This window comes from Chrysemys picta, chromosome 22 (assembly GCF_011386835.1).
Source record: "Chrysemys picta bellii isolate R12L10 chromosome 22, ASM1138683v2, whole genome shotgun sequence".
Classification (NCBI taxonomy): Eukaryota; Metazoa; Chordata; order Testudines; family Emydidae; genus Chrysemys; species Chrysemys picta.
Window position 1 is genome coordinate 3,153,018 of NC_088812.1, and position 27,440 is coordinate 3,180,457.

General features: G+C 63.2%; 2 protein-coding genes across 5 annotated transcripts in view; one reads left to right on the forward strand and one right to left on the reverse strand.

Moving 5' to 3' along the window:
* MAST1 (microtubule associated serine/threonine kinase 1) overlaps positions 1 to 8,583 on the forward strand; it is a 35,844-nt gene extending 27,261 nt beyond the window's left edge. The window contains 11 exon segments of the mRNA XM_065576264.1: positions 856 to 1,106; positions 1,491 to 1,694; positions 2,450 to 2,679; positions 3,064 to 3,186; positions 3,730 to 3,864; positions 5,277 to 5,466; positions 7,196 to 7,467; positions 7,469 to 7,591; positions 7,593 to 7,817; positions 7,819 to 8,303; positions 8,305 to 8,583. Of these exon segments, the coding sequence (XP_065432336.1) occupies positions 856 to 1,106; positions 1,491 to 1,694; positions 2,450 to 2,679; positions 3,064 to 3,186; positions 3,730 to 3,864; positions 5,277 to 5,466; positions 7,196 to 7,467; positions 7,469 to 7,591; positions 7,593 to 7,817; positions 7,819 to 8,303; positions 8,305 to 8,335 (2,269 nt within the window). The 3' untranslated portion in view covers positions 8,336 to 8,583.
* A 5,710-nt stretch (positions 8,584 to 14,293) lies between these two features.
* LOC112061234 (NFIL3 like protein-like) lies at positions 14,294 to 27,401 on the reverse strand. Of its 4 annotated transcripts, none has more exons than XM_065576265.1 (2): positions 27,238 to 27,401; positions 14,294 to 17,659 (listed from the first exon to the last, which is right to left on the reverse strand). In XM_065576265.1, the coding sequence occupies exon 2, from the start codon at positions 17,013 to 17,015 to the stop codon at positions 15,699 to 15,701; it is 1,317 nt and encodes a 438-aa protein (XP_065432337.1). In that variant the 5' UTR covers positions 17,016 to 17,659; positions 27,238 to 27,401; the 3' UTR covers positions 14,294 to 15,698. The 4 variants fall into 4 exon arrangements, 3 of the variants coding, with proteins under 3 accessions (XP_065432337.1, XP_042702306.2, XP_042702308.2); XM_042846372.2 differs by lacking the exon at positions 27,238 to 27,401 and adding an exon at positions 19,374 to 21,008; XM_042846374.2 differs by lacking the exon at positions 27,238 to 27,401 and adding an exon at positions 19,322 to 21,008.
* Positions 27,402 to 27,440: the final 39 nt, after the last annotated feature.

The window sequence follows — 27,440 nt, forward strand, 5'->3', positions numbered from 1 at the left end:
CTGTGAGTGGGGGGGCTCCACGGGGGGGTGACTGGGGGTCCCCGGAGCTGTGAGTGGGGGGGCTCCACGGGGGGGTGACTGGGGGTCCCCGGAGCTGTGAGTGCGGGGGGGCTCCACGGGGGGGTGACTGGGGCTCCCCGGAGCTGTGAGTGGGGGGGGCTCCACGGGGGGGTGACTGGGGGTCCCCGGATCTGTGAGTGGGGGGGCTCCACGGGGGGGGTGACTGGGGGTCCCCGGATCTGTGAGTGGGGGGGCTCCACGGGGGGGTGACTGGGGGTCCCCGGAGCTGTGAGTGGGGGGGGCTCCACGGGGGGGTGACTGGGGGTCCCCGGAGCTGTGAGTGGGGGGGCTCCACGGGGGGTGACTGGGGGCTCCCCGGAGCTGTGAGTAGTGGGGGCTCCACGGGGGGTGACTGGGGGATCCACAGGGGGGTGACTGGGGGAAGTGACTGAGGGGGGCTACCCAGAGCTGTGAGTGGGGGGGGCTCCACAGGGGGGTGACTGGGGGTCCCCGGAGCTATGAGTGGGGGGGTCCCGGAGCTGTGATGGGGGGGCTCCCTGGAGGTATGAGGGGGGGCAGGAGAGGGCTGGGCTCTCCCCCAGAAACCCCAGTGCATCCCAGCCTGCAGCGCCCCCTGCTGGGCCAGTCCAGGAGACCTTCTGGCAGAGGCTGGCTCCGGGAGGGGAGTGGGATCAAGTGGTTAGAGCGGGGGAGCAGGGAGCCAGGACTCCTGGGTTCTCTCCCCAGCTCTGGGAGGAGAGTGGGGTCTAGTGGTTAGAGCAGGGGGCTGGGAGCCAGGACTCCTGGGTTCTCTCTCTTGGGGCCTCACCTGCCCGCCCCATGTCTGTGCCGCAGGAAGCGCCTCTCGGCCTCGGAGTACACTTACCCAGAGAGTGAGTCGAGCCCCCCGCTGGGCGCCCGGCGCCGCTTCTCGGCACTCATGGACACCAGCCGCTTCACCGCGCCGCTGGAGGACGATGACGAGCCCCGGGCCAGGGGCCCTGCCAGGGAGAATGGGGGCCCCGCAGCTGCCCCCCAGGCCGAGGGAAAGGAAGGGAGCGCGGGGGCAGCCGGGGACCCCGCTGCCCCCAGGGATGCCGAGGCTGGTGGGTAGGACCCGGGGCTCCCGGGAAGGAGGGAGGGGAACCAGGCAAAGCGTTAAATGTGGCATTCCACCCCCCCCCCCCCCCCGGTAATTGCCCCCTGCTCATTGACCCAACTAGGCAGAGCATGGGGAGGTGCATTCTGGGTAACAGGTTGGAAAGCTTTGGGGGGGGGGCAGTGTATTGTGGGTACCAGCCCTACTTAACCGGATGGGGGGGCAGAGAGAGGTGCATTGTGGGAAAGGGCCCTGAAATCTCTGCTGAGGGAGCAGTGAATGCTGGGTAATGGTGCCACCATTGTGTGGGGTGGAGATGTGAAGGGGTGCCAGGGAGGAGGCTGAGACCCTCACGTGCCCCCCCACCCCGTTGCTCTGTCTCTCCCCCCAGGCGATAGAGTGAAGGGGGGCGATGCCCAGGCCCCGAAGGACGCGGACCCCCAGACCCCCAAAGCCACCAGCGACCTGGTGCTGCGGCGCGCCCGGCACCAGCAGCTGTCCGGGGAGTCGGCGGGCGAGAGGCGCAGCGCCCGGGTGGGGGGCAAGGTCATCAAGTCTGCCTCGGCCACCGCCCTGTCCGTCATGATTCCCACAGGTACCCCCCTGAACTCCCCCCGCCTGTCCGTCATGATCCTCACAGGTACCCCCCTGAACCCCCCCCCGCCTGTCCGTCATGATCCCCACAGGAACCCCTGTGCCCCTCGCCTGTCCGTCATGATTCCCACAGGTACCCCCCTGAACCCCCCCCCGCCTGTCCATCATGATCCCCACAGGTACCCCTGTGCCCCTCGCCGGTCCGTCATGATCCCCACAGGTACCCCCCTGCCGGTCCGTCACAATCCCCACAGGTACCCCCCTGAACGCCCCCCGCCTGTCCGTCACGATCCCCACAGGTACCCCTGTGCCCCTCGCCTATCCGTGATGTTCCCCACAGGTACCCCCCTGGACCCTCCCGCCTGTCCGTCATGATCCCCACAGGTACCCCCCGTCCCCCGCCTGTCCGTCATGATCCCCAGAGGTAACCCCCCGCCTGTTCATCACGATCCCCACAGGTCCCCCCCCCGCCTTTCTGTCATGATCCTCACAGGTACCCCCCAGACACCCCAGCTTGTACCCCAGCTTGTCCGTCACGATCCCCACAGGTACCCCCCCGCTCCTCCCGCCCTGTCTGTCATGATCCCCACAGGTACTGCGCCCTGGACAGCAGGACTCCTGGGTTCTGTCCCTGGCTCTGGGAGGGGAGTGGGGTCTATTGGTTAGAGCAGGGAGGCTGGGGCTCAGGACTCCTGGGTTCTCCCGGCAGCGCCCCAGGGTGCCGTGCTGGTCTCACACGCCCCTGTCTCTCTGCAGTGGAGCAGCACGCCAGCTCCCCCCTGGCCAGCCCCATGTCACCCCGCTCCCTCTCCTCGAACCCGTCCTCGCGGGACTCCTCCCCGAGCCGCGACTACTCGCCCGCCGTCACCGTCCTGCGCTCGCCCATCACCATCCAGCGCTCCGGCAAGAAGTACGGCTTCACGCTGCGCGCCATCCGCGTCTACATGGGCGACAGCGACGTCTACAGCGTCCACCACATCGTCTGGGTACGGCCTGGCCGGGCGAGGGGCTTCGTGCCCCATGGGGGGGCAATGCAGACTGGGCATTGGGGGGCCTTGTGCCCTCTGGTGGCAGTGCATGCTGGGAAATCCTTGGGGCAGTGCATGCTGGGAAAGGGATCTTGCACCCCACAGGGGAGCAGGATATACTGGCAGAGGGTCTTGTGCCCACTTGGGGGCAGGGCATGCTGGGTAAGGGACCTCACACCTTCCTGAGGGTGCAGTGCATGCTGGGAAAGGCTGGGGGCAATGCATTCTGGGTACCGCCCTCACACCATCATTGGGCGGGGGAGGTGCTGCACCTTTGGTTGGGGCGTTGCATTGTGGGTAAGCAGCATGGGCCAGCCCTGACACCTGCCTCCTGTCCGGCAGCACGTGGAGGAGGGGGGCCCAGCCCACGAGGCGGGTCTCTGCGCCGGGGACCTCATCACCCACGTCAATGGGGAGCCCGTGCACGGGCTGGTGCACACGGAGGTGGTAGAGCTCATCCTGAAGGTAAGTGTCAGGGAGCGGTGCATGTTGGGAAAGCGGTCTGGGGAGCAGTGGATATTGGGAGAAGGGCCTGGGGAGCAGTGCATGCTGGGAAAGGGGCCTTGTGCCCCATTGGGGAGTGGTGCATGCTGGGAAAGGGGTCTGGGGAGCAGTGCATGTTGGGAGAAGGGCCTGGGAAGCAGTGCACGCTGGGAAAGGGGCCTCGCACCTCACCAGGGAGCAGTGCATGTTGGGAAAAGGGCCTTGCACCCCATTGGGGAGTGGTGCATGCTGGGAAAGGGGTCTGGGGAGCAGTGCATGCTGGGAAAGGGGCCTCGCACCTCACCAGGGAACGGTGCATGCTGGGAAAAGGGCCTCGCACCTCACCAGGGAGTAGTGCATGCTGGGAGAGGGACCTGATGCCAAGCCCCTGCCCCACCGTGGGGCATGGAGCCCAGCTGTGTCCCCAGGTGCTGCCCACAGGGCCCGGCCGGAGGCAGGCCTTGGCTAATGGGGATGGAGGGGTGTTTCCTGCCCCTTCCCACGTGGCCTGTCTCTCATGGGCAGAGCGGGAACAAGGTGATGGTGACCACGACGCCCTTCGAGAACACATCCATCCGCGTCGGGCCGGCCCGCAAGAGCAGCTACAAATCCAAGATGGCGCGGAGGAACAAGAGGAGCATCAGCAAGGAGGGGCAGAAAGGTGGGGGGGAAGAGGGGGAAGGGAACGGGGGCAGGAGGAGGTGCAGGGGGGGAAGGAGGGGGTGCTGGGCTGGGGTTGACAGGAGGGGTGCCGGGGCGGGGAACAGGAAGGGGTGCTGGGGCCGGGGGAAGGAGGTGGGTGCCAGGGTGGGGGGGAAGGATGGGTGTTGGGGCGGGGGGCACAGGAGGAGGTGCAGGGTTGGGGGAAAGGAGGGGGTGCTGGGGCTGGGGGAAGGAAGTGGGGGCCGGGGAGGGGGGTGAGGGGTGCTGGGGCGGGGGCAGGAAGGGGTGCCTGGCCGGGGGGGAGGGGGTGAAGGGCAGGAAGGGGTGCCTGGGCGGGGGGAGGGGGGAGGGGGTGAAGGGCAGGAAGGGGTGCCTGGGCGGGGGGAGGGGGGAGGGGGTGAAGGGCAGGAAGGGGTGCCTGGGCGGGGGGGAGGGGGGGAGGGGTGAAGGGTAGGAAGGGATGCCTGGGTGGGGGGACAGGAAGGGGTACTGGGTGGGGGGGGAGGGGGTGAAGGGCAGGAAGGGGTGCCTGGGCGGGGGGGATGGGGGATGGGGTGAAGGGCAGGAAGGGGTGCCTGGGTGGGGGGGGATGGGGTGAAGGGCAGGAAGGGGTGCCTGGGCGGGGGGGATGGGGAGGGGGTGAAGGGCAGGAAGGGGTGCCTGGGCGGGGGGAGGGGGGAGGGGTGAAGGGCAGGAAGGGGTGCTGGGGCAGGGAGGAGGGATGGGGTGAAGGGCAGGAAGGGGTGCCTGGGCGGGGGGGATGGGGGAGGGGGTGAAGGGCAGGAAGGGGTGCCTGGGCGGGGGGAGGGGGGAGGGGTGAAGGGCAGGAAGGGGTGCTGGGGCAGGGAGGAGGGATGGGGTGAAGGGCAGGAAGGGGTGCCTGGGCGGGGGGGATGGGGGAGGGGGTGAAGGCAGGAAGGGGTGCCTGGGCGGGGGGGATGGGGATGGGGTGAAGGGCGGGAAGGGGTGCCTGGGCGGGGGGGATGGGGGAGGGGGTGAAGGGCAGGAAGGGGTGCCTGGGCGGGGGAGGGGGAGGGGTGAAGGGCAGGAAGGGGTGCTGGGGCAGGGAGGAGGGAGGGGGTGAAGGGCAGGAAGGGGTGCCTGGGCGGGGGGGATGGGGGAGGGGGTGAAGGGCAGGAAGGGGTGCCTGGGCGGGGGGGATGGGGGATGGGGTGAAGGGCGGGAAGGGGTGCCTGGGCGGGGGGGAGGGGGATGGGGTGAAGGGCGGGAAGGGGTGCCTGGGCGGGGGGGATGGGGGATGGGGTGGAGGGCGGGAAGGGGTGCCTGAGCGGGGGGGGGATGGGGTGAAGGGCGGGAAGGGGTGCCTGGGCGGGGGGGACAGGAAGGGGTACTGGGGTGGGGGGAAACATGAGGGGGACCCCCCCCCCAGCACTGACCCTCCCCCCTGCAGCAAGAAGCGCAGCTCGCTCTTCCGGAAGATCACCAAACAAGCCAACCTGCTTCACACCAGCCGCAGCCTCTCCTCGCTCAGCCGCTCGCTCTCCTCCAGCGACAGCCTGCCCGGCTCGCCAACCCACAGCCTGAGTGCCCGCTCGCCCACCCAGAGCCTGCGCACCACCCCCGACTCTGCCTACCTCGGTACCGGGCGCGAGGCACTGGGGGGCAGAGGGTGTGGGGGCAGGGGACACCATGGGGGCACTGGGGGGGGCAGAGGGTGTGGGGGCACCACTGGGGTGGGCTGGGGGTGGGGCACTATGGGGTGAGCAGGGAGCATGGCTGAGGGGGCACAGCAGGTGGGGGCTGGGGGCACGGCGGGAGAGCACAGGGGCAAGGGATCACCAGGAGGGAGTGGGGGGGGACAGGGACATGGGGGGGTCTCTGTTACCTCCTCATCCCTGCCCCCCATGCCAAAAGGGGGTGCAGGTGAGTTGGGGGGCTTCAGAGCCACCTTCCTGCGTCTGTGAGTCAGGTTGTGCCCCACTGCCGCTGGCCTTAGGGGTGGCAGAACCTCTGGGATGTCCTTGGGCTGCAGGGGCTGCTCCCTCCACCAGGTGGCGCCCCAGCCCCGTTCAAGCCCCCCCACACCCTGGGTCTGTCAAGGGGCATCTCCCCTGCCCAGGCACTGTGCCCCCACGTCAGCCGGTGCCCGTGGGCAGGGGGCAGAAGGGCGACGGGGATCCAGGCCCAAAGCGCCAGCGACCAGAGATATGGGGTGAGCGAGTGCTCAAGAGAACTGGGGGGGCCACCCCATCCCACTCGTCTGTCTGTTCGTCCATCCATCGGGGGGGGGGCCGCCCCATCCCACTCATCTGTCTGTCCGTCCATCCATCGGGGGGGGCCGCCCCATTCCACTCATCTGTCTGTCCGTCCATCCATCGGGGGGGGCCGCCCCATCCCACTCATCTGTCTGTCCGTCCATCCATCGGGGGGGGCCGACCCATCCCACTCATCTGTCTGTCCGTCCATCCATCGGGGGGGGGCCGCCCCATCCCACTCATCTGTCTGTCCGTCCATCCATCGGGGGGGGCCGACCCATCCCACTCATCTGTCTGTCCGTCCATCCATCGGGGGGAGCCGACCCATCCCACTCGTCTGTCTGTCCGTCCATCCATCGGGGGGGGCCGCCCCATCCCACTCATCTGTCTGTCCAACCATCCATCCATCGGGGGGGGCCGACCATCCCACTCATCTGTCTGTCCGTCCATCCATCGGGGGGGCCGCCCCATCCCACTCATCTGTCTGTCCAACCATCCATCCATCGGGGGCGCCGCCCCATCCCACTCGTCTGTCCGTCCATCCATCGGGGGAGGGGCTGCCCCATCCTACTCGTCTGTCCGTTCATCCATCAGGGGGGTCGCCCCATCCCACTCGTCTGTCCGTCCATCCATCGGGGGGGGGGCTGCCCCATCCCACTCGTCTGTCCGTCCGTCCGTCCATCGGGGGGGCCGCCCCATCCCACTCATCTGTCTGTCCAACCATCCATCCATCGGGGGGGCCGCCCCATCCCACTCATCCGTCTGTCCATCCATCGGGAGGCCGCCCCATCCCACTCGTCTGTCTGTCCATCCATCAGGGGGGCCGCCCCATCCCACTCGTCTGTCCGTCCAGCAATGAGGGGGGCAGGAGAGCTCTCTCCACTTCTGCTGATCCGAGCAGGCTGAAACACAGCCTGTATGCCATGGGGGGGGCTCCTCCGGGACTGCCCCCCAGGATGTAGGGGGATCAGGCTGTGGATGGGGAGGGGGGCTGTGTGATGGGTCCTCCCCCTGGACTGCCCCCCTCGGGGCACTCAGAGGCCCTGGTCTCCAGGGGTCGGAGCCGCCCCCCTCCAGGATCTCACCTCCCTCCCGGTCTCCTCTCTCTGCAGGCGCCTCGTCCCAGAGCAGCTCCCCAGCCTCCAGCACCCCCAACTCCCCGGCCACCTCTTCCCACCACATCCGGCCCAGCACCCTGCACGGCCTGTCGCCCAAGCTGCACCGCCAGTACCGCTCGGCCCGCTGCAAGTCTGCCGGCAACATCCCCCTGTCGCCCCTGGCCCACACCCCCTCGCCCACCCAGTCCTCGCCCCCCCCGCTGCCCGGCCACACGGTGGGCAGCTCCCACACCACGCAGAGTTTCCCCGCCAAGCTGCACTCCTCCCCCCCCCGTGGGCCGGCCCCGGCCCAAGAGCGCCGAGCCACCCCGCTCGCCCCTGCTCAAGCGGGTGCAGTCGGCCGAGAAGCTGGGCTCGCCCCTGGGCTCGGAGAAGAAGGGGGCCGTGCGCAAAACACAGCCTGGAGGTGACCCACACCGACTACCGCAAGGAATTCCACCCCGAGGCCGGGCTGCAGAGCCTGGTCGAGTCGGACGGCGAGAGCCCGGGGGCCGGCGACGGGGCCGGCAGGCAAGTGGCCGCCCGGCGGCTGGGCCGGCAGGAGTCGGCCCTCAGCTTTGGAGCGGGGGAGGTGGCGGGCCCAGCCGGCGGGGGCCAGACAAGCGCCAAGGAAGGCCCCAGCCTGCGCCGAGGCGGCCGGCAGCCCCCGCGACCCGGCGGGGGGCGTCAGGAGGCACCAGGGGGTTCAGACCGAAGAAGCCTTTGCCACTCCCGCCCGGCCGCCGGCCAAAGCCTTGAGCCCGGTGCAGGAATATGAGCAGGGCAGGAGGGGCGAGGCAGAGGGGGCGCCGCGCGGGCCCGTGCCCCTGGTGGTGGAGCCCCAAGAGATCGCCGACAGGCAGGGGCTGTGGGAGAGGAACGTCGAGGGGGGCCAGGGCCGGCAGCCCCCCAAGGGCCCCCAGAACCAGGCCGGCTCCCCGAAGGAGAAGTTGATCCTGGAGGTGGTGGAAGAGCACACCACCCTGGGGCCCCGAACCAAGCCCTCCTCCCCCAAAGGCCCCTGCTTGGGTGCCAAAAATGGGCTGGCCCCCCCCCGGAAGGGCTTGGCTGAGGCGAAGACGCTGGGAGTGATCCTGCCAGCGGGGAGGGGCCCTGCCCCCCAACGTTGTGGAGAAAAATGCGGCGGGGCACTGAGAAGAGGGGTGTGGGGGGGGCAGGGTGCCCCCCCGCAGTGTACACGCCGCAGGGAAACAGGGGGACGCCCCTGAATGTTGGGAGACACGGTCGGGATCCCCTCGGCCGTCCCCCCAAAAGGAATCTGGTCTGTTTTTGTGCAGAGGGCGGCATGGGGTTACACAAAGCGCCCCCCCCCCGGTCACAGCTGCTTCCATCAGTGGGGTGCGGGGCACGGAGCCAGGAGGAACTCCCCCCCCCCCCCCCGCCCCCCCGCCCCGGCCTGGTTTCTAAGCTCCATCGACATGGGGGAGTGGAGGCAGCGCCCCATTGTAATGCCCCCAGTGAATGGCATGTCCTGTGTAAAGTATCTATACATATATATATATATAATATATACGCGCAAGAATACCACGTACACTGAAGGGTTAATACTGTGATTGCCCCCCCCCCGCCCCCGCTCCCCAGGTCCTTGCCATGGCCCCGTCAGGGAAGGGTTAACGTGTCCCCAGATTCCAGGGATGGGGGGGGGAATTTCAGTGCCCCCTGGCCACTCCCTGGTTATACGTCGCCATGGCAACCAGCGGGCCAGAGCCAAACTGGGGCCTGGCTCGCTGATGTCACTAAGCAGCAGCTGTCGCATCATCAGGTGGGTGGTGATGTCATCAACAGGCAGCCAGTGGCGCTGTAAGGGCATGGCCCGGCCTGGGGAGCTCACCCCCCACCACTGTGCTGGCATGATGATGTCATCGACCCATGGCTGCTTGTGTGATGTCACCGAGGTGCCTAGCGCACTGTGGTGATGGCATCAAGCGCCACCCCCATCCCTCCTCCCGCGTGTTTGTGATGTCATCAGACCAGCCCTGTCCGTGTGATGATGTCATCAAAGCAGGGCCATGGCAGTGCCCCTCCCCAGTGCTGATGCTACCCCAATCCCCCCCATGTGCCCTGGTGGGGGCATCCCCCATGGGCACGGTTCTCGCTATGCAAATGCCCGGTGCTGCCCTGAGAGCAAATCGAGCTGTTGGGGGCCCTACACAGCCCATGCGGGGGGGGATCTTTGTCTCACCCCCCCCCCCATATTGCCCCACCAACCAAGCCTTAATGGACCCTGCATGCAGTGGGCACCCTGCTCACACACACTCACATGTCCCCCCCCCCCCATGGCCCATGCACCCCTCCCTGCAGAGGGACCAGCAGGGGGCGCCTTTCCCAGTGGGAGACACTCCCCCCTCCCACCCAGGCCTTGGCGGGGGGGGGGTCTCCTCACAGAACGCGGTCCCCAGGCCTCTCTCCAGCCTGTGGGTCAGACAGGAGAATGAGAGATGGGCGGGGGGGGGGGACCCCAGCAACGGTACCTCCCCATGCTGGGTCAAGTGATAACCAAGGAGGGGTGATGATGGGGGGGGGGGAATTATCCCTTATAACCGCCCCTCCCAGAGAAAGGTGCTATAACCCCTGGTCACTCTGGCTATGGGGGGGATTCCTGCCCCCTTCTACTCCACAGCCCCCATGTATATGAGAGGGCCCCACAGGTGTGTTGTGTGTGGGGGGGGGACACGGTGTCCAGCCCTCACGTGGGTCCTAAAGCAACCGTGTGCTCATGTAATAATAAAGACTGTACAGCACATATCAACCCCCCCGTGTGGTGTGTCATTGCTGGGGGGGGGCTTGTCGATATAGTCAGCCCTTCCCCTGCTGCATTATCTGGGGTCGATTGCCCCCCCCCGTATCTGTTGCAGCATTGGGGGAGGGGCTCGTGTCCCCCCCACAACCCTCCTCACTGCATGATGGGGGGGGCAGCCCAAACATGCCCCCCCACCAGCTGCTGCAGTGACTGGATGGGGATCAGCCTGCCTCCCCCATTCCCCCTCATAACCCAAAAGATTGAATGGGGGGGGTCAGTGCCCAGGCTGAGGTCTGGTGGCCCCAGCACCTACAGCCACGCCCCACTTGAGACCCCCCCCCATAACTCCAACCCCCCCCCCCACATGGGCCTCCCGCTTTCCAGGTGCGTCATCCCCCCCCCCCCCCCCGGGCATTCGGCTCCTCCCTGCACTCGGCCGGTGGAGGGTGCCACGGGCATTGGATGGTGACCGGGTGGGGGAACACATCAGCCTGTCTGGGTGAAATCAAGGGACCCCTCCCCCATAAACAGCATTAATTACTACTCCAGGATCAGGGAGGCAGGGGCCAGTTCTGAGGGGCCCCACCCCAGATCAGACCCTCTCCCCCAGCCGCCATGTGCCATCTGGATCTCATGCCCCGTTGATTCCTGGTTCTGCCCCAGCCCCATGCCAGGCCTCCTGCGCAGGCCTGGCCCCGATCCAGCCACCCGTGGGGCCGGGCGTTGCCCATTCTGTACGGGCTGGTGTGACCAGCTGCGTTCACGTGAGGCTGGGCTCACATGGGCCAGGCCGGAGGAAATGGGCCAAAGGTGTCATGGCGGTGTCACCCCCACCCGCCCATGGGGCAGCGGCCGCGGGGTTCTGATCCGCCACCCGGCCTGGCCTGGGGGTTCTGGTTCAGCCGTGACACAGAGGCACCTGAGTCACGGGGGTTGGGTCCGAGCCGGAGACAGGCTGGAGGGGGGTGGGCTGGGGCCAAATGGGCACAGTGGGGCCAGGTCAGGGGTCTGGTTCGGCCCATTTGAGGCCAGAGGTGGGCGCTGCTCCGGGGTGGCTGGTGAGCTCCGTGTCACCTACCCCTTGGCAAGGGCCTTGTGGCACAAACCCCACAGCCTCCCCCGCCCCCGTCCCAAGCTGGGGGCTTGGCCCGCCCCAGGACGAACCTGCCATGGGGCAGAGGGGCCAGACTGGGCACGCGTGCGGCCCATGAACCAGCATCTCCCTCCAATGCCTGGCTCTGGGGCAGGTGTCCAGCCCCATTGTCTCCCCGAGCCTCGGGGGAGGCCCCCCAATTTATCCCCCACTCCCTTCCCAGAGCCTGGACTAGATACCAGGAGTCCTGACTCCCAGCCTGTGTCCCCCCGCCCACACACACTCTCTAACCACTAGTCACCCCTGTCCTCTCATACAATATCTGTGGGGCGGCGGGTTGGGGGCACATTCCCCTCTTCAGCCCCAGCCCAGAGGTGGCAGCTTTGCTCCCACTCTGGCGCTGAGGACACCCCCCACCCCCAGGGCTGTGCCCATTCCCCTCTGAGCCCAGGAGCCAAGGTCAAACAGAGCGGGCCAGGACTCCTGGGTTCTAGCCCCAGCTCTGGGAGGGCAGTGGGGTCTAGTAGTTAGAGAAGGGAGGCAGAGGTGGGGTGGGAGTCAGGACTCCTGGGTTCCAGCCCGGCTCATGGAGGGGAGTGGGGTTCAGTGAGCCCAGTTCCCCCTCTCCCCCGCCCCCGGGTATGGCAGCCCCTGTCCCGCCAATGGCTACGGAGCTCAGAACCCACAGTGCCAGCAGCTGCGGGAGGCCAGGAGCACCTGGGAGACTCCCAGGGTGCACTGGGGCACCAGAGCCCAGAGGGGGATTATGGTCATCCTCCCATGTCCCACCACTGCCAACCCTGCAGCATCAGAGGGGGCCCCCTGCCCCCTATAGCCTCCCATGGGCTCCCCAGTCCCCCCAGTGTCATAGGGACCCCTGCTCTGCACCCCAGAATCACAACCTCCCTATAGCCTCCCATGGGACCCCGGTGCCCCATCTCCCACCGCAGCATCAGCCCCCATACACCCCCCCCCCCAACCTGTCTGTCCCAGCCCTGTAGCATAGCTTGGGCTCCCCCGCCCGGCTGTCACAGGCTCTCCCCATCACTGATCCCCCCCACCCTCTGTCTCTCCGTCTCCCACCCCTGAGCCCCCCGCCATGAAACCGCCCTCCCGGTGGTGAGGATGCGAAGGGGCTGCCATGGCAACAGAACGGGCACTGGTGGTGCCAAGCGGGAGCCCAGCCGCCGAGGGGGGGGGGGGCGGCGGGTGCAGCTCATGACCTACTTTCGCTGGTGCTTTCTTCCTGCCCATGTTAATCGGGGATTATCCTGCCCTGACTTGGAGGGTGGCGGGGGGAACTCGGCTCTTACAGGGCAGGAGCAAAGTGGGGGTACAGACAGCTCCGAGCCTGTCTGTGTTCTCTGTGGGGGGAGGTCTAGGACCAGGACTCCTAGGTTCTATCCCCAGCTCTGGGAGGGGAGCACATATCCTGGACCCCTTGGGCTGCCCCCGCCCCACACAAAAGTTCTTATGTGCGTGGGGCAGGGCCACAGGCCCGGCCTGGGCCCCGGCCTGGCCCTCTCCCCTACACTCAGTCCAGTGGGATTGGGGTCCCCCCCTCCCCGCTCCCTAGCTCACCTCCCAGAGTGAGCAGGATTTGGGGCACGATGTCCCTGTGTGTGGGGGGGGTTTCCCCACAGCTGTCTCCGTCTCCCAGCACACCCACCTCCTCCAAGAGCTGCAGAGGGCATATGGGTGCTGTGTGTCTGTGTTGCGCTCTGTTGTTGCTTTGTCTGTGTGTGTGTGTGGGGTTGTGTGTTACGTTGTGCGCACTGCATGCATACACGTGTGTGTGTGTACCTGCATCTGCGTGTGTTGTTTCACATGAATGTGTTTCATGTGCATTGTTTTTGTCTGTGCTGTGTGTGTGTTTGAATTATTTTGTGTGTCGGCATGTATTTTTTTCATGAGTGTTGTTTGCAGAGTGTGTTATTTTGTCTGTGGTGGGTGTGTGTCTGTATTTTGCATACAGTGTGTTGTTTTGTGTGTGTGTGTTGTTGTGCCTTTGTGTTGTGTATTTGTCAGTACTATTTTGCACGAGTGTGCCTAGTGTTTGGTGCGTTTGCGTGTTGGTTTGTGTGTGTGTGTGTGTACATGGTGTTTTGTCTCTGTGCTGTTGTGTGTAGGGGGTTGTTGGGTCTGTGTGTTGTGTTGTCTGTATTTTGTGTGTCTGTGTGATACTTTGTGTATGCTGTGTGGGACGTACCCCTCTGTCTATCCCCAGGGCCTCACCACCCCTCCTTCCCCTCCAGAGTTGGGATGCCCCCTTGACCCACACAGGCACTCCCCACCCCCATCCCCCAACCCCTGTGGCCTGCACCGGACGCTCCCACCCCCGCGCTGCCAATTATGGCTGCTGACGCGGGTGCCCTCGGGGTGCTGGTGCTGCCCTACTTTAGCTGCCTGACCTACTAACGCTGAGATGCCAGCCAGGCCCGGTGCTGGCCCAGATAGTAACCCCAGTACCGGGGCAGCAGCAGCAGGGAGAGATGCCCCCCAACACACCACACAGTGCCCCCTGCCAGCACCCCGTCTCCGCCGCCAGCTGAGCCTGCCATGGGGGGAGCCCCTGGGTTCTTAACATGGGGGCCACCATGGATCTAAGCCCCCAAAAGGGGATGGGAAGCAAAAACCACAGGCCCAGACCCCCTCTTCTGAAAACAGAGGGAGGCATGGGGTCCGAGACCCACCTCGTACGGACCAGCCACCACCTGCTAGCACAGCGCCCCCTCCTGGCTCCACCTCAACCCCTCCAGCAGCCAAGGGTGTGCACCCTGTACCACTCCTCCCCTATGTAACCATCCACCCATGCCCCCACACACCCATCCAGCCATTCCCATACACGTCCCTCTATCCCCATGCACCCCTCCAATCTAGTCATCCAATGCTGTACACACCTACTTATCCATCCATCCATCCCCGTACACCCCCTCTATCTATCGCCAGACAGTCACCCCCTCTATCTATCCCCATACACTAGGGTGACCAGATGTCCCGATTTTATAGGGACAGTCCCAATTTTGGGATCTTTTTCTTATATTACCCCCCACCCCCATCCCGATTTTTCACATTTGCTGTCTGGTCATCCTACCATACACCCCCTCTATCTATCTATCTATCTATCTATCCCCATACACCCCCTCTATCTATCGCCACCCTCCATCTATCTATTTTCCTCCCTCCATACACATCCATCCATCCAACTTTCTTTCCTTCTCTCATTCCACACCCTCCCCCCACAGCGGCTCCACAGCGCTTTGGAAAATCCTTTTGGGACATTTATTTGGATTTTTTTTAAAGATACAGTTTTATTTTCATCAAATGTTTCCTGACTCAGAAAATCCCCCCACCCCCACGAGTCCCAGTGGCATCAACGCGGCTGGCTGGTGGCGCCGCTGGTGAGACAGTCCCAGCATGAAGGAGGCTGCTGGTCCCAGGCCCTGGCTGCACCCCGCTGTCACCATCCGGGGGGCTCCAAAGCCAAAGGGGGTGGGGGGATGGGGAGACCCCGCTTGGTTCTCTCCCTGCAAAGCCAGCCCCACCCAGCACATGGGGCTCAGATGTTGGCTTGGTGGGAACCGTCCGACGGCTCCCAGACCTGTGAGCCCAGCCAAGCTGAACCGGCTGCTCTCCGGATCCCCAGGCCCAGCAGGACGGGGATTTCGCTGCTCACTGGATCCCAGCTTGACAGATCCCCAGGCCAGCAGGACAGGGATCTCTCTGCTCACCAGATCCCAGCCAGGCAGATCGTCAGGCCCACCAGGACAGGGATCTCTCTGCTCACCAGATCCCAGCCGGGCAGATCCCCGGGCCGAGCAGGGCAGGGATCTCTCTGCTCACCAGATCCCAGCCAGGCAGATCGTCAGGCCCACCAGGACAGGGATCTCTCTGCTCACCAGATCCCAGCCGGGCAGATCCCCAGGCCGAGCAGGGCAGGGATCTCTCTGCTCACCAGATCCCAGCTGGGAAGATCCCCGGGCCCAGCAGGGCAGGGATCTCTCTGCTCACCCGATACCAGCCGGGCAGATCCCCAGGCCCTGCAGGATAGGGATCTCTCTGCTCACTGGATCCCAGCCGGGCAGATCCCCGGGCCCAGCAGGGCAGGGATCTCTCTGCTCACTGGATCCCAGCTGGGCAGGGATCTCTCTGCTCACTGGATCCCAGCCAGGCAGATCCCTGGGCCCAGCAGGACAGGGATCTCTCTGTTCACTGGATCCCAGCCGGGCAGATCCCCGGGCCCAGCAGGGCAGGGATCTCTCTGCTCACTGGATCCCAGCTGGGCAGATCCCCGGGCCCAGCAGGACAGGGATCTCTCTGCTCACTGGATCCCAGCCGGGCAGATCCCCAGGCCCTGCAGAACAGGGATCTCTCTGCTCACTGGATCCCAGCCGGGCAGATCCCCGGGCCCAGCAGGACAGGGATCTCTCTGCTCACTGGATCCCATCCGGGCAGATCCCCAGGCCCAGCAGGACAGGGATCTCTCTGCTCACTGGATCCCAGCCGGGCAGATCCCCAGGCCCTGCAGAACAGGGATCTCTCTGCTCACTGGATCCCATCCGGGCAGATCCCCGGGCCCAGCAGGACAGTCAGTGTTGGCTTTGTCCACGTCACCTGCCCAGGCAGCAGCTGTTCAAGGTCCGTGCCCCGCTCGAGGGCACCACTCATATGGGCCTGGCGCCCTCATTGTGGCAACTGCCCCTCCACCCGCCGGCGAAGTCCCCAGGCTCCGGCCTGTCTGAGGGGGGTGGGGGGCTGCAGTAGAGGAGTCTGTCCAGGGCGCCGGCGGCAGGGGTGTGCCCGTTGAGGAGTAGCGCCTGCCGCACCAGGGCCGCCATCTCCTCGTGCCTCTCGCTCTCCCAGTCGGCGGGTGCCTCCTGCTGGCAGCCGGTGGCGCCAGGCTCAGGGCCCAGGTCCTGGCCACCGCTGCTGTGGGCCCGGCACTTGAGGCGTAGCTTATGGGGCAGGGCGGCCAGCTTGACGTCCGGGGCGGGCGGGTAGGGGGCAGGCGGGCATCCCCAGCCGGGCTCCTCCCCACTCTCCTCGCTGGAGTAACCCGCGAAGGGGGAACTCGGCTCGACCGCCATCTCCATGGGCTCCGGCCTGGCCTCCCGCGCCTCCTCCTCCCCAAGGAAGCCAGCAGGGGCGCCGTAGCCCTCAGCCCGTGGGCAGCCATACGCCTCGGGGGGGCCCTGCAGCTCCCCCTGCTGGCAATAGGCCTCACAGTCGCCATGGCGACCCCCGGGAATCTGCTGGGCATAGCTCCCCAGGGCCTTCTCCTCTTCTTCGTCCTCCGCCCCGTCCCCCCGCCCCGGCGCCTCCCAGGCTCGGGGCGGCTCCACCGTGGTGAAGCCGTTGGCGCTGAAGAGGATGACACCCCTGGAGGCCGGGGCCTGGGGGTCGGGGGGACGCAGCGCCACGTCGTCCCCCCGGGCCCTGCTCACGGCCTCCGCCTCCCCCGGCGTCCGCGGCAGCGGGCTGTCCCGGGAGGAGCCGTCGGACATGTCGGAGAGGGAGCCCCGCGGCGAGTATTTGGCCCCGGCGGCGTCCCGGCCGGACTGCTCCGTCTCGGACGAGTCCTCCGAGTGCGGGGCCCGGGAGGAGGCGCTGGAGTAGCCGCTGCTGGCGGCGCTGAGCTGCTGGCTCCTCTCCACAAAGGCGGCGGTGCTGATGAGCCCGAAGCGCAGTTTAAGCTGGAGCAGCTCCGTCTTGAGGCGCAGGTTCTCCTCGTTGAGCGCCAGCACCCGGCTCTCCAGCACCAGGTCGTTGAAGCGCCGTTTCTCCCGCGAGCGCTTGGCCGCCTCGTTGTTCTTCCGGCGCTTCTCCCAGTAGCTGGCGTCCTTCTTCTCGTCCGAGATGAACTCCCGCTTGCGCCGGCAGCTGGCGCTGGTTTTGCCCTTCAGCGCCCGGGCCCGCTGCATCACGCCCTCCGGGGAGGGGCCCCCTGCCACGCACTGGCCAGGCGAGCTGAGACCCTCCATCACGGGGCCAGAAATAGAACCCAGGTCACCCTGGCTCTGACCCTCGATATTCCTCAGAGAGCCCAGGACGGTCGCCGGGGAAGGGTCGGGATGTCGAGGTTAGAGATGGCTCAAGAACTCACCCGTGGGTCTCTGCCACGGGGATAACGCGCCCCGGGTCTTTGCCACGGGGATATGGGTCCACAGACGTCTGCCACCAGGACACTGCGCCCTAGATCTCTGCCACGGGGATAATGCCCCCCAGAACTCTGCCACTGGAACGGACGATTCTCGCTAGGTCCTCAGCCCAAACAGTTAACGAGCCCGGTAACCGGGCAAGCTACTGCCGTGAGTGGCCCTCCAGCTGCGACCAACAAGCCGCGATGGGCACCCTCGGGCGCCGGCGGGTACATTGGGCACCTGTGGATCATCTTCCGGGCGCCTGGAGGAGCTGCCGTTCCGCTAGGAGCTGTGGGATTCCGGCGGGTGCCTCAGGCTCGGCTGGGTCCGTTCCGTGCCTGCCGGGCGCGCCGGGAAGCTCTGGCACCCGTGTCCCGCTCCGGGAGGCTGGCTGCGGAGACGTGGCTGGGCTGCGGGCGCTGCGGGATGTGAGGCGGGCGGGGGGCGGGAGCCGTGTCAGGTCCGGGAAGAGGAGGAGAGAACACCTAGGAGGAAGGACACGGAGGGTGGTTGGACCGGGGCCCAGCACGTCACACCCCTCTCTGCCGCTTACATAAGCCACAGGCAAGCAGGTCTGGGCAGGGCGGGAGAAGCCTCGGGCCCAGCGGGCAGCATGCCCCACATTCCGCCCCGCTACGGCGACGCGTGTGCCCCGGCCTGCCGGGTACCAGGGCTGCCCCGGCTACACACCGCGCACCAGGCACACACACACCACACAGCTATAGACACCACATAGCAATAGACACCAAACACACACTACACACCGCGCACCAGGCACACACCACATAGCTATAGACACCACACACACACTACACACCGCGTACCAGGCACACACACACCACACAGCTATAGACACCACATAGCAACAGACACCAAACACACACTACACACCGCGCACCAGGCACACACACACCACACAGCTATAGACACCACATAGCTACAGACACCAAACACACACTACACACCACGCACCAGGCACACACACACCACACAGCTATAGACACCACATAGCTACAGACACCAAACACACACTGCACACCGTGCACCAGGCACACACACTACACATACACACTACACCGCTACACACTGCACACACTACACACCACACACCATACTACACACCACACAGCTACACACTGCACCATCACCACACACCACACAGATACACACAACACACACTACACAGCTACACACCACGTACACACACACTACACACCGTGCACACATTATACACCGCGTGCGCACACATTACACACCACACAGCTACACACCGTGCACACATACTACACACTGCACACCACACACACACACACTGCACACCACACAGCTACACATTGCACACCGTACACACACATACTGCACACCTCACCACACAGCTACACACCGTAGTCTGTAGTGTGTGTGGGGGGTGTGCACTATGTGTTTGCAGTGTGTAGTGTGTGTGTGTGGTGTGCACTGTGTGTGTATGCAGTGTTTGTGAATGGTGTATAGTGTGTGTTTGTGTAGACACACACTATACACCATGCACACACACTACACACTGCATACATACACAGTGCACACCACACACACACACATACTACAGACACTACACACCATACACACATCACACGCTGCACACATACACCATGCACGCACACACTGCACACTACACAATTACACACTGCACCCCAGACACTGCACAATACACACCGAACACCGTGTACATGTCACACATCTGACACTATATTGCACATACACACCAAACACTGCACACTACACAATTACACACTGCACTCCACACAGACCTGACACAAACACTGCCCAACACCCACACTGTACCATACACACGGCACACACTATACAACTACACACAGCACCACACACCCACACTACAGACTGCACACTTACCATTACACACATCCCAGAGACATCACACACACACATTGCACACCATGCATGCATCACACACTGCACGACACAATTACACCTTGCCCCCCCAGACACCACACACAGCCCAACACACACACTGCACAATACACACCATACAGCTAGCACCACAGTACCCACCAACCATCAGACATGGCACCCCCACCACGCACCCCCACCACGGTACCCCATGCACACAACATCACCCAGTGCAACACACACACACACCACACCCCCACCTTGCCAGCGCCCCTGCTTTGACTGCCAGGGCAGCTGTAGTGTGGCACGTACGGGCAGTGGCACGGCAATCGGCCTGGGCGCGTCCACCCTGGGCAGAGGGGAGCGCAGAAAGCCAGACGAAAAGAGAGAGGCGGCTTCCCACTCTCCTTCCTCCTCCGGCCTGGCTCTTTCCCGGAAGGAGGCCAGTGGGGCTGGAGCGGGGAGGTGGGTTGCATAAGGCAGGACGCCCAGTGGGTCACAAGAGCCCGTTGTGCAACTGACCCAGTCCCGGGGAGGACTATTTCCACGCCCTCGCGCCGAGCCGGGGAGCGTGTGTGGAGCTGCACGCTCGGCCTGGACGCCCCCTCCCGCCCGCGCGAGCTGGGCCGGCAGATGTGAGCACTAGGAATATAGGTCAGTAAACATTGAATATTTATCAGCCCAGGCAGTCAAAACAGGTCCGCTGCTGGCATATTGCACAACGCCGCTGCTAAGGCCTGGGCGCAGCGCCAGCAACCTACTAGCCTAGAAAGAGGTTCTGTGCGAAAGCCAGAGGAACAATGGGGCTACGGGGCTATGGGGCAGGGAGGAGAGGGGGGGATTGGAAGCAGCAAAGGGGCCTGGGCGGCTTAGCTCCGTGCTGCTGGGATCCGATGCCGCCCGGAGAGATGCTCTAAGCAGGAGCTGAGCCAGGAGGGGAGAGAAACGGGGGGTGGAAGCTGTGTCCTGAGAGATCTGGGGTGAGGCCCGAGATCACCAAAGAGGTTTAGGCACTTTTGGGACCAATGGGAGTTAGGTATCTCATGCCCTTGGAAGACCGGGGCCAGATTGTTAAGAGCTTATTTAGGGCCCAGTTTGAAAAAGCGTCTGCCCCTCACCGAGCCGCCAGGTTCCACCATCCAGCCTGCTGCCCCTTAAATCGCTCTGGGCCTCGGTTTCCCCATCTGTAAACGGGGGGATACTCCTCCCTCCTTTACTTGTCATTTATTAGGTGTATTATGGTAGCACCAAGTCATGGAGCAGGGCCCCACAGCGCTAGCTGCTGCAAAAAGAGCGCCAGAGAGTCCCTGCCCCACGGCGTTTACAATCTACATAGACACAGGGGAGCGGAGGAAACTGAGTCAGAGAGAGGCAGGGACACCAGATCACACAGCAGGCCAGTAACAGAGCTGGGAAGAAAACCTAGGTGTCCGGTGCCCTAGCCACGAGCCCTCCCCCCGGTGAGCCCCCCGTCCTGCTCCCTGCAGCACAGCACCCCCTACTGACCTGCCTGCACCATGGCATTCTCTGCGGAGTCTCTCCCTGCACTTCCCACCATCTACTCTGTTTTCTTCTCTTTCTAGGTCAAGGCTGCAAGAGAATTTCCACCCAAACAAGCCACCGCCCCTCCCAGGGAGGATCCGCCCCAGGCACTGGCCCCATGTCCTCATGGCACGTGGAGCTGGGCGGGTGTGTACTCCAGGTGAGGGCAAGTCTGGGCATCGCCTGGATGCGCTGGTATGAAGGATGCCACTGACCTACTTCCCAGCTCTGTGTCATTGCCCCGGGCTACTGGGTTACCTAAAGGCAGAGACCAGCGCCCTCCGGCAAAGGTCGGCTCCCAGGGCGTCTGACTGGGCTACTTTGGTCAGTCTGTCTGTCCATTCACCCTTCCTTCCCCACACACCCCATCATCATCCATCTATCCATCCATCCCCATCCATCCATCCATCCCCATCCCCATACACATCAATCCATCCATCCATCTATCCATCCATCCCCATCCCCATCCATCCATCTATCCATCCCTCCCCATACACATCCATCCGTCCCTCCCCATCCATCCATCCATCCCCATCCACATACACATCAATCCATCCATCCATCTATCCATCCATCCTCATCCCCATCCATCCATCCCCATACACATCCATCCGTCCCTCCCCATCCCCATCCATCCATCCCCATGCACATCCATCCATCCCTCCCCATCCATCCCTCCCCATCCCCATCCATCCATCCCCATGCACATCCATCCATTCATCCCCATCCACATCAATCCATCCCTCCATCCATCCATTCCCATACACATCCATCCATCCCTAGCACAATGGGGTCCGGGGTGCTACCGTAATACACCTAATACATAATGTGTAGCACCAGCACATGGAGTCCTCGTTCACCGTATTACACCTAATAAACAGCAGTATACCTTTACCAAAATGTAAACAAAAACTGAGGTCCTCGTATGTCACATGACTCCAGGAGCTGGTGCTTTCGAAAAACACACACCATATTTTGGGTGAGCTGGTGACAGGTCCACCTGTCTCCCTACCCCGTCAGGTCCCTTCTCGGTGCCTATCCGTGCCCCCAGGTACCTCTCAGGAGGTTAGCTGAGTGCAGTCCACCCACCCACCGCTGTGTTCTGCTCAGGCTCGGCCCTCGGAGCGGCTCTGCCCTACTAACCCACTAAACCAGAGCCGAGGCAGCAACTCAACATCCGCATTGGCCAACCGGGGTGTTCCCACGGGGTGTTACATCACCCGCACTGTAGAAGGCGAGGGAGCGCATCAGGAATGGGGCGGATCTCCGCTTGCCAAGGCCCCAGCTGCAGGTTTGAGGAGGAACTATTCACAGCCCGGGTCTGACTCCGGAGTGACTCTCCCGAGGTCAAGGAGGGCGAGTCACAGGAGAATCAGATCCCAGGCGAGGGGAGACGTGTGTTGTCACAGCAACTGCCCTCCCAGGATCAAACCAGCCCTCTCCAGAGCTAGGAGCCCACGCGGCCACAGCTGAGCGACACCCCAATGCCTGCTACACGGACCCTGCCGTGTGTGTGTGTGTGAGATTGCAGAGGTGTTAGGGGGTGTCAAACCCACACACAGAGACCCCAGCATGGGGACCTAAAGGCAACAGCGCCGGGCTGGCAGGGGACAAGCAGAGCTGTGAAACTGACTGTGTGCAGAGGGGGCGGCGAGGGGAAAAAAGCCCCCTGCGAACCCCTCCCCAGCCTGCTGCTAACAAAGGAGGGGCTTTTTTAGTACACGGGGACAGATCCTCAGCTGGTGTAACGCAACCTAGGCACACAGGAGTCCTGATTCCCAAACCACCTGTGCTCTAACCACTAGGCCCCACTCCCCTCCCCGGGAACAGAACCCACAGGTCCTGGCTCCCAGCTCCCCGCTCTAACCACTAGACCCCACTCCCCTCCCCGAGCTGGGGACAGAACCCAGGTGTCCTGGCTCCCAGCTCCCCGCTCTAACCACTAGACCTCACTCCCCTCCCCAAGCTGGGAACAGAACCCAGGTGTCCTGGCCCCCCAGCTCTAACCACTAGACCCCATTCCCCTCCCAGAGCTGGGGATAGAAGCCAGGAGTCTGGATTCCCAGCCACACCCCACCCTCTGGACTCAGGGAAGCTCTGAGCATCCCAGCTTGGCCAGTATCCTTCTCCAGGGTCCGTGTCCCCCCCGCCACAGGGACCTTGCACCTCCCCAGCTCTGGGATCCCTGGGCGAGTCCCTTGAGGAGACCAGGCCGTGGCTGGATCCATCCGGTCACCTGGGATTCAATCCTGCCTGCCAGCCCACGGCTGGGCCCAGGTCTCGCAGCCCCGGCCCCCAGGAGCACAGCCCTCTCCCCTGGGGCTCCCAGCACCTCATGGTGTAACTTTATATAAGGCCCCACTCGCTTGCCAAGCAGGAATGCGCCGACCCTGGCGGGGCTGGAGCAGAGCCATCGCTTCCCATGGCACCATCCCCCTGGTTGGCGAGGCCTCCGGGCCAGCCCTGGCACCTCACCCCTCGCCAGGACCTGGACCCAGCCGAGCAACAGGCCAATACAGCCTATATCTGCCCGACCCTCCCTGTGCCTGGGATCAGGATCGGGCTCCATCTAGCCCCCCCCCCCCCCGCCCTAACCCACCAGGCCCCACTCCTCCCACAGCCAGGGAGAGAACCCAGGAGTCCTGGCTCCCAGGCCCCCGCTCTAACCACCAGTCTCCACTGCTCTCCCAGAGCCAGCAGTCCTAGGTCACCTTCCCAGCCATGAAACACTCTGAATAATTCCAACCCTGGCCTCGGCCTCAGGGCCTCCCCGCCCGCCCTGCGCTCTTATCAGCCCCACGCCCCGCCTGTCCCCTGCTCTGGGGACAGCACAGAGCGCGCCACACGTCCCGGCTGGGATCCCGCCACCCTATGCTCCATGACGGGGGGAGGGGGGGCGGTGCAGGGCGTTCGTCCCATGAGACAATGAGGGGGGGAAGCCTTCAGTGCTAGCTTTATGGGAGCCAGGACTCCTGGGTTCCGTTCCTAGCTCAGGGAGGGGAATGGGGTCGAGTGGTTAGAGCCGGGGGCTGGGAGTTAGGACTCCTGGGTTCTGTTTCAGCTTGAGGGAGGGCAGAAGTGGGGTCTGCTGCTTAAAGCAGGAGAGGACAGGGGGGTCAGGACTCCTGGGTTCCGTTCCCAGCTCCGGGAAGGCAGTGGGGTCAAGTGGTTAGAGTGGGGGTGGGCGTGGGTTGCCTACAGGCCTCAGGAAGAGGATATCCAATTTACCTGCCCAGATACCACGGTGATGGGCGCTCCCTAGGACCACAGGAAGATCAGACTCAGTCCTGGCCTTTGAGCCGAGCTGAACCGGTGGTGGGGAGTTGATCTTCCCCTAACCAGCTACGGGGAGACTCTTCCCAACCCCACCTCCCCCTCCGCAGCATCTGGCGCACGGAGACGACGCCCGAGCTAAAGCTGGGATCCCTGCACGGCCCGTGGGACCCGTTGCTATAAATCTGGGGCCCCCATGGGTGTACAGGCCCATGCCCCCCTCCCATACACAGCCCGGTGGCAGCCTGGGGCTCCCCCCTCACCTTGGTGGAGTACAAGCCCAGCTGGCTAATGTAACGCCATCGTACGCTAGCCAGGATCGGGGCCGCTCAGCCCAGCCAGGTGGGGAGAGTTGAGGTGGGTCCCTCCTGCACTGGGAATCAGCAGCTCTTTGGTTTGACTCTGGGATGGGAGAGGAGGAAGGAGCAGGACTGGGGGGCAGATTGGACCCCCCTCATCTCCCTCTGCTGCTGCATCAGACCTTGTCCCTATGCCCACCCCCAACACAACAGAGCCCCTGGCTCCATCTAACCCACAGCCCTGCCCCTCACTACCCCATCCACCCCCGCTAGCTGGGATCGGAGCAGGGAGAGAAAGGGTGTGTACTGGGGGATGTCTGTGTGTGTGTAGATGGGGTGTGAGGGGGTGTTTGAACTGGGGAATGTCTGTGTGTGTGTAGATGGGGTGTGTGTGTACTGGGGGATATCTGTGTGCGTGTAGATGGGGTGTGAGGGTGTGTTTGTACTGGGGAATGTCTGTGTGTGTGTAGATGGGGGTGTGAGGGGGTGTTTGTACTGGGGGATGTCTGTGTGTGTGTAGATGGGTGTGTGTGGGTGTATTTGTACTGGGGGATGTCTGTGTGTGTGTAGATGGGGTGTGAGGGTGTGTTTGAACTGGGGGATGTCTGTGTGTGTGTAGATGGGGGTGTGAGGGTGTGTTTGTACTGGGGGATGTCTCTGTGTGTATAGATGGGGTGTGTGTGTACTGGGGGATGTCTATGTGTGTGTAGATGGGGTGTGTTTGTGCTGGGGGATGTCTGTGTGTGTGTAGATGAGGGTGTGAGGGGGTGTTTGAACTGGGGGATGTCTGTGTGTGTGTAGATGGGGTGTGAGGGTGTGTTTGTACTGGGGGATGTCTGTGTGTGTGTAGATGGGGTGTGAGGGTGTGTTTGTACTGGGGGATATCTGTGTGTGTGTAGATGGGGGTGTGTGGGTGTATTTGTACCAGAGATGTCTGTGTGTGTGTAGATGGGGGTGCGAGGGTGTGTTTGTACTTGGGGATGTCTCTGTGTGTATAGATGGGGTGTGTGTGTGTACTGGGGGATGTCTGTGTGTGTGTAGATGGGGTGTGAGGGGGTGCTTGTGCTGGGGGATGTCTGTGTGTGCGTAGATGGGGGTGTGTGGGTGTATTTGTACTGGGGGATGTCTGTGTGTGTGTAGATGGGGGTGTGAGGGGGTGTTTGTACTGGGGGATATCTGTGTGATTGTAGATGGGGTATGAGGGTGTGTTTGTACCGGAGGATGTCTGTGTGTGTGTAGATGGGGGTGTGAGGGGGTGTTTGTACTGGGGGATGTCTGTGTGTGTGTAGATGGGGGTGTGAGGGGGTGTTTGTACTGGGGGATGTCTGTGTGTGCGTAGATGGGGGTGTGTGGGTGTATTTGTACTGGGGGATGTCTGTGTGTGTGTAGATGGGGGTGTGAGGGGGTGTTTGTACTGGGAGATGTCTATGTGTGTGTAGATGGGGGTGCGAGGGGGTGTTTGTACTGGGGGATATCTGTGTGTGTGTAGATGGGGGTGTGAGGGGGTGTTTGTACTGGGGGATGTCTCTCTGTGTGTTGATGGGGGTGTGAGGGTGTGGGTGTATGGAGGATGTCTGTGTATGTGTAGATGGGGTGTGTGTGCATATGCCGTGTGTGTGTGTAGGAGAAGGGGGGGTCTGCGTATGTAGAAAGTGTGTGTGTGTGTGTGTGTGTGTGCGTGCGCGCATGCATATATTATTTACAAGCTTCACTCCACACTGTCCAGCGTTCCCATGGGTTGAGATGCCAGGACCCCAACTTTGCTGCTTCACAATATACCCCTGCTCCCCAAATCTGTGTGTGTCCCCCAAAGGGCCAAATTCCCCCTCAGCAGAGAGCGCCAAAACCTTCTCCCTCCCTCCCTCCCTCTCCCCCCCACTCACACCCCCTGGCTCCTCATGGCTTGGCTGTGCGTGCTACACACGCCCTGCAAAAGTAGGTCAGGATTGAGGGGAGTGACTGGGAATGTACAGGCGGAGCGTGTGTATGTGTGTGTGTTGTCAGGGCTTTGATACGGAAGAGTTCGGGGAGTGTTATGGGAAGGATACTCCAGGGAACACACACACACGCCACAAATAAATGCACGCGCACACACACACACACACAATTACATGTACAGAGAACATGTGCACACAGTATATGCAGACACAACACACAATAGATACACACACAACAGAACCCCAGTGAATCAGCCCTACAAGCACACATGTAACACACTATACATACACACAATGCACACATACTGCTTTACATACATGCAACAGAGACGCATGACAAACAATACAAGAGGAATACACACAGCCACAACACACAGTTACATAACCACACAAGAGAAACAACATATACCCAGAACATGATATGTATACACTATATACACACACCACACACCACATACACAATGCACCCCCCAAACATATACAACACATCATACATACACCCACGACACAAACATATACAAAGCACAATACATACACACCTCCAACCACATAAAACACATCATATATACCCACACTACACAGACAACATGCTTATGCACAGAACACACAACACAGGACATACACAATATACAGACAACATGCAATACACACCGCAGAATACATACATCATACCCAACCCCTAAAACCATACAAAACACAACATACAAACACAACATGCTTAGACTGACAACACATTACGCACCCAACATGCAATACACGCCAAATACAATACATAACACTGACCACACAACACACACACCCCTAAACATACAGAACACATCATCCAAACACGACACGCTTAGACACACAGCAGAGTACCCGCCACATGCAACCCACACAAGACATACACACTGTACAACACCCCCTCCAAACATACAAAACGCATTACACAAACACAACACCCTGAGCCGCGCACACAAGCCACGACACACACAATATGCAAAACACACGGCACACAGAGGACACACACAATGCACACACCCGAATGACACAAAACAGAACACCCTTACCCACGCAACACACACCCCACTCTTAGTCACACAACACACTTCGCACCCCCGCCCCCCCGCGGGCCGGGCTCGGTACCTCTCGGGCCGGGCCGGGCCGGGCCGGGCCGGGCGGGCCGGTCCCTGCGGGCGGTGGCGGCCGGTCCCTGCAGCCGGCGCACGGAATGTGTGTTACTGGGTCACCCGGTTGCATAACAGCCGCTTAGCGCCTCAGTCACGTTCTGCTTCGCAACACACAAAACGGGGGGGGGGGGGCTGGGCCGGGAGCCAACGAGCGGGGGG

Coding starts and splice junctions, on each gene's coding strand:
- LOC112061234 (XM_065576265.1), bottom strand. CDS start 17,015: ATGGAGGGTCTCAGCTCGCCTGGCCAGTGCGTGGCAGGGGGCCCCTCC.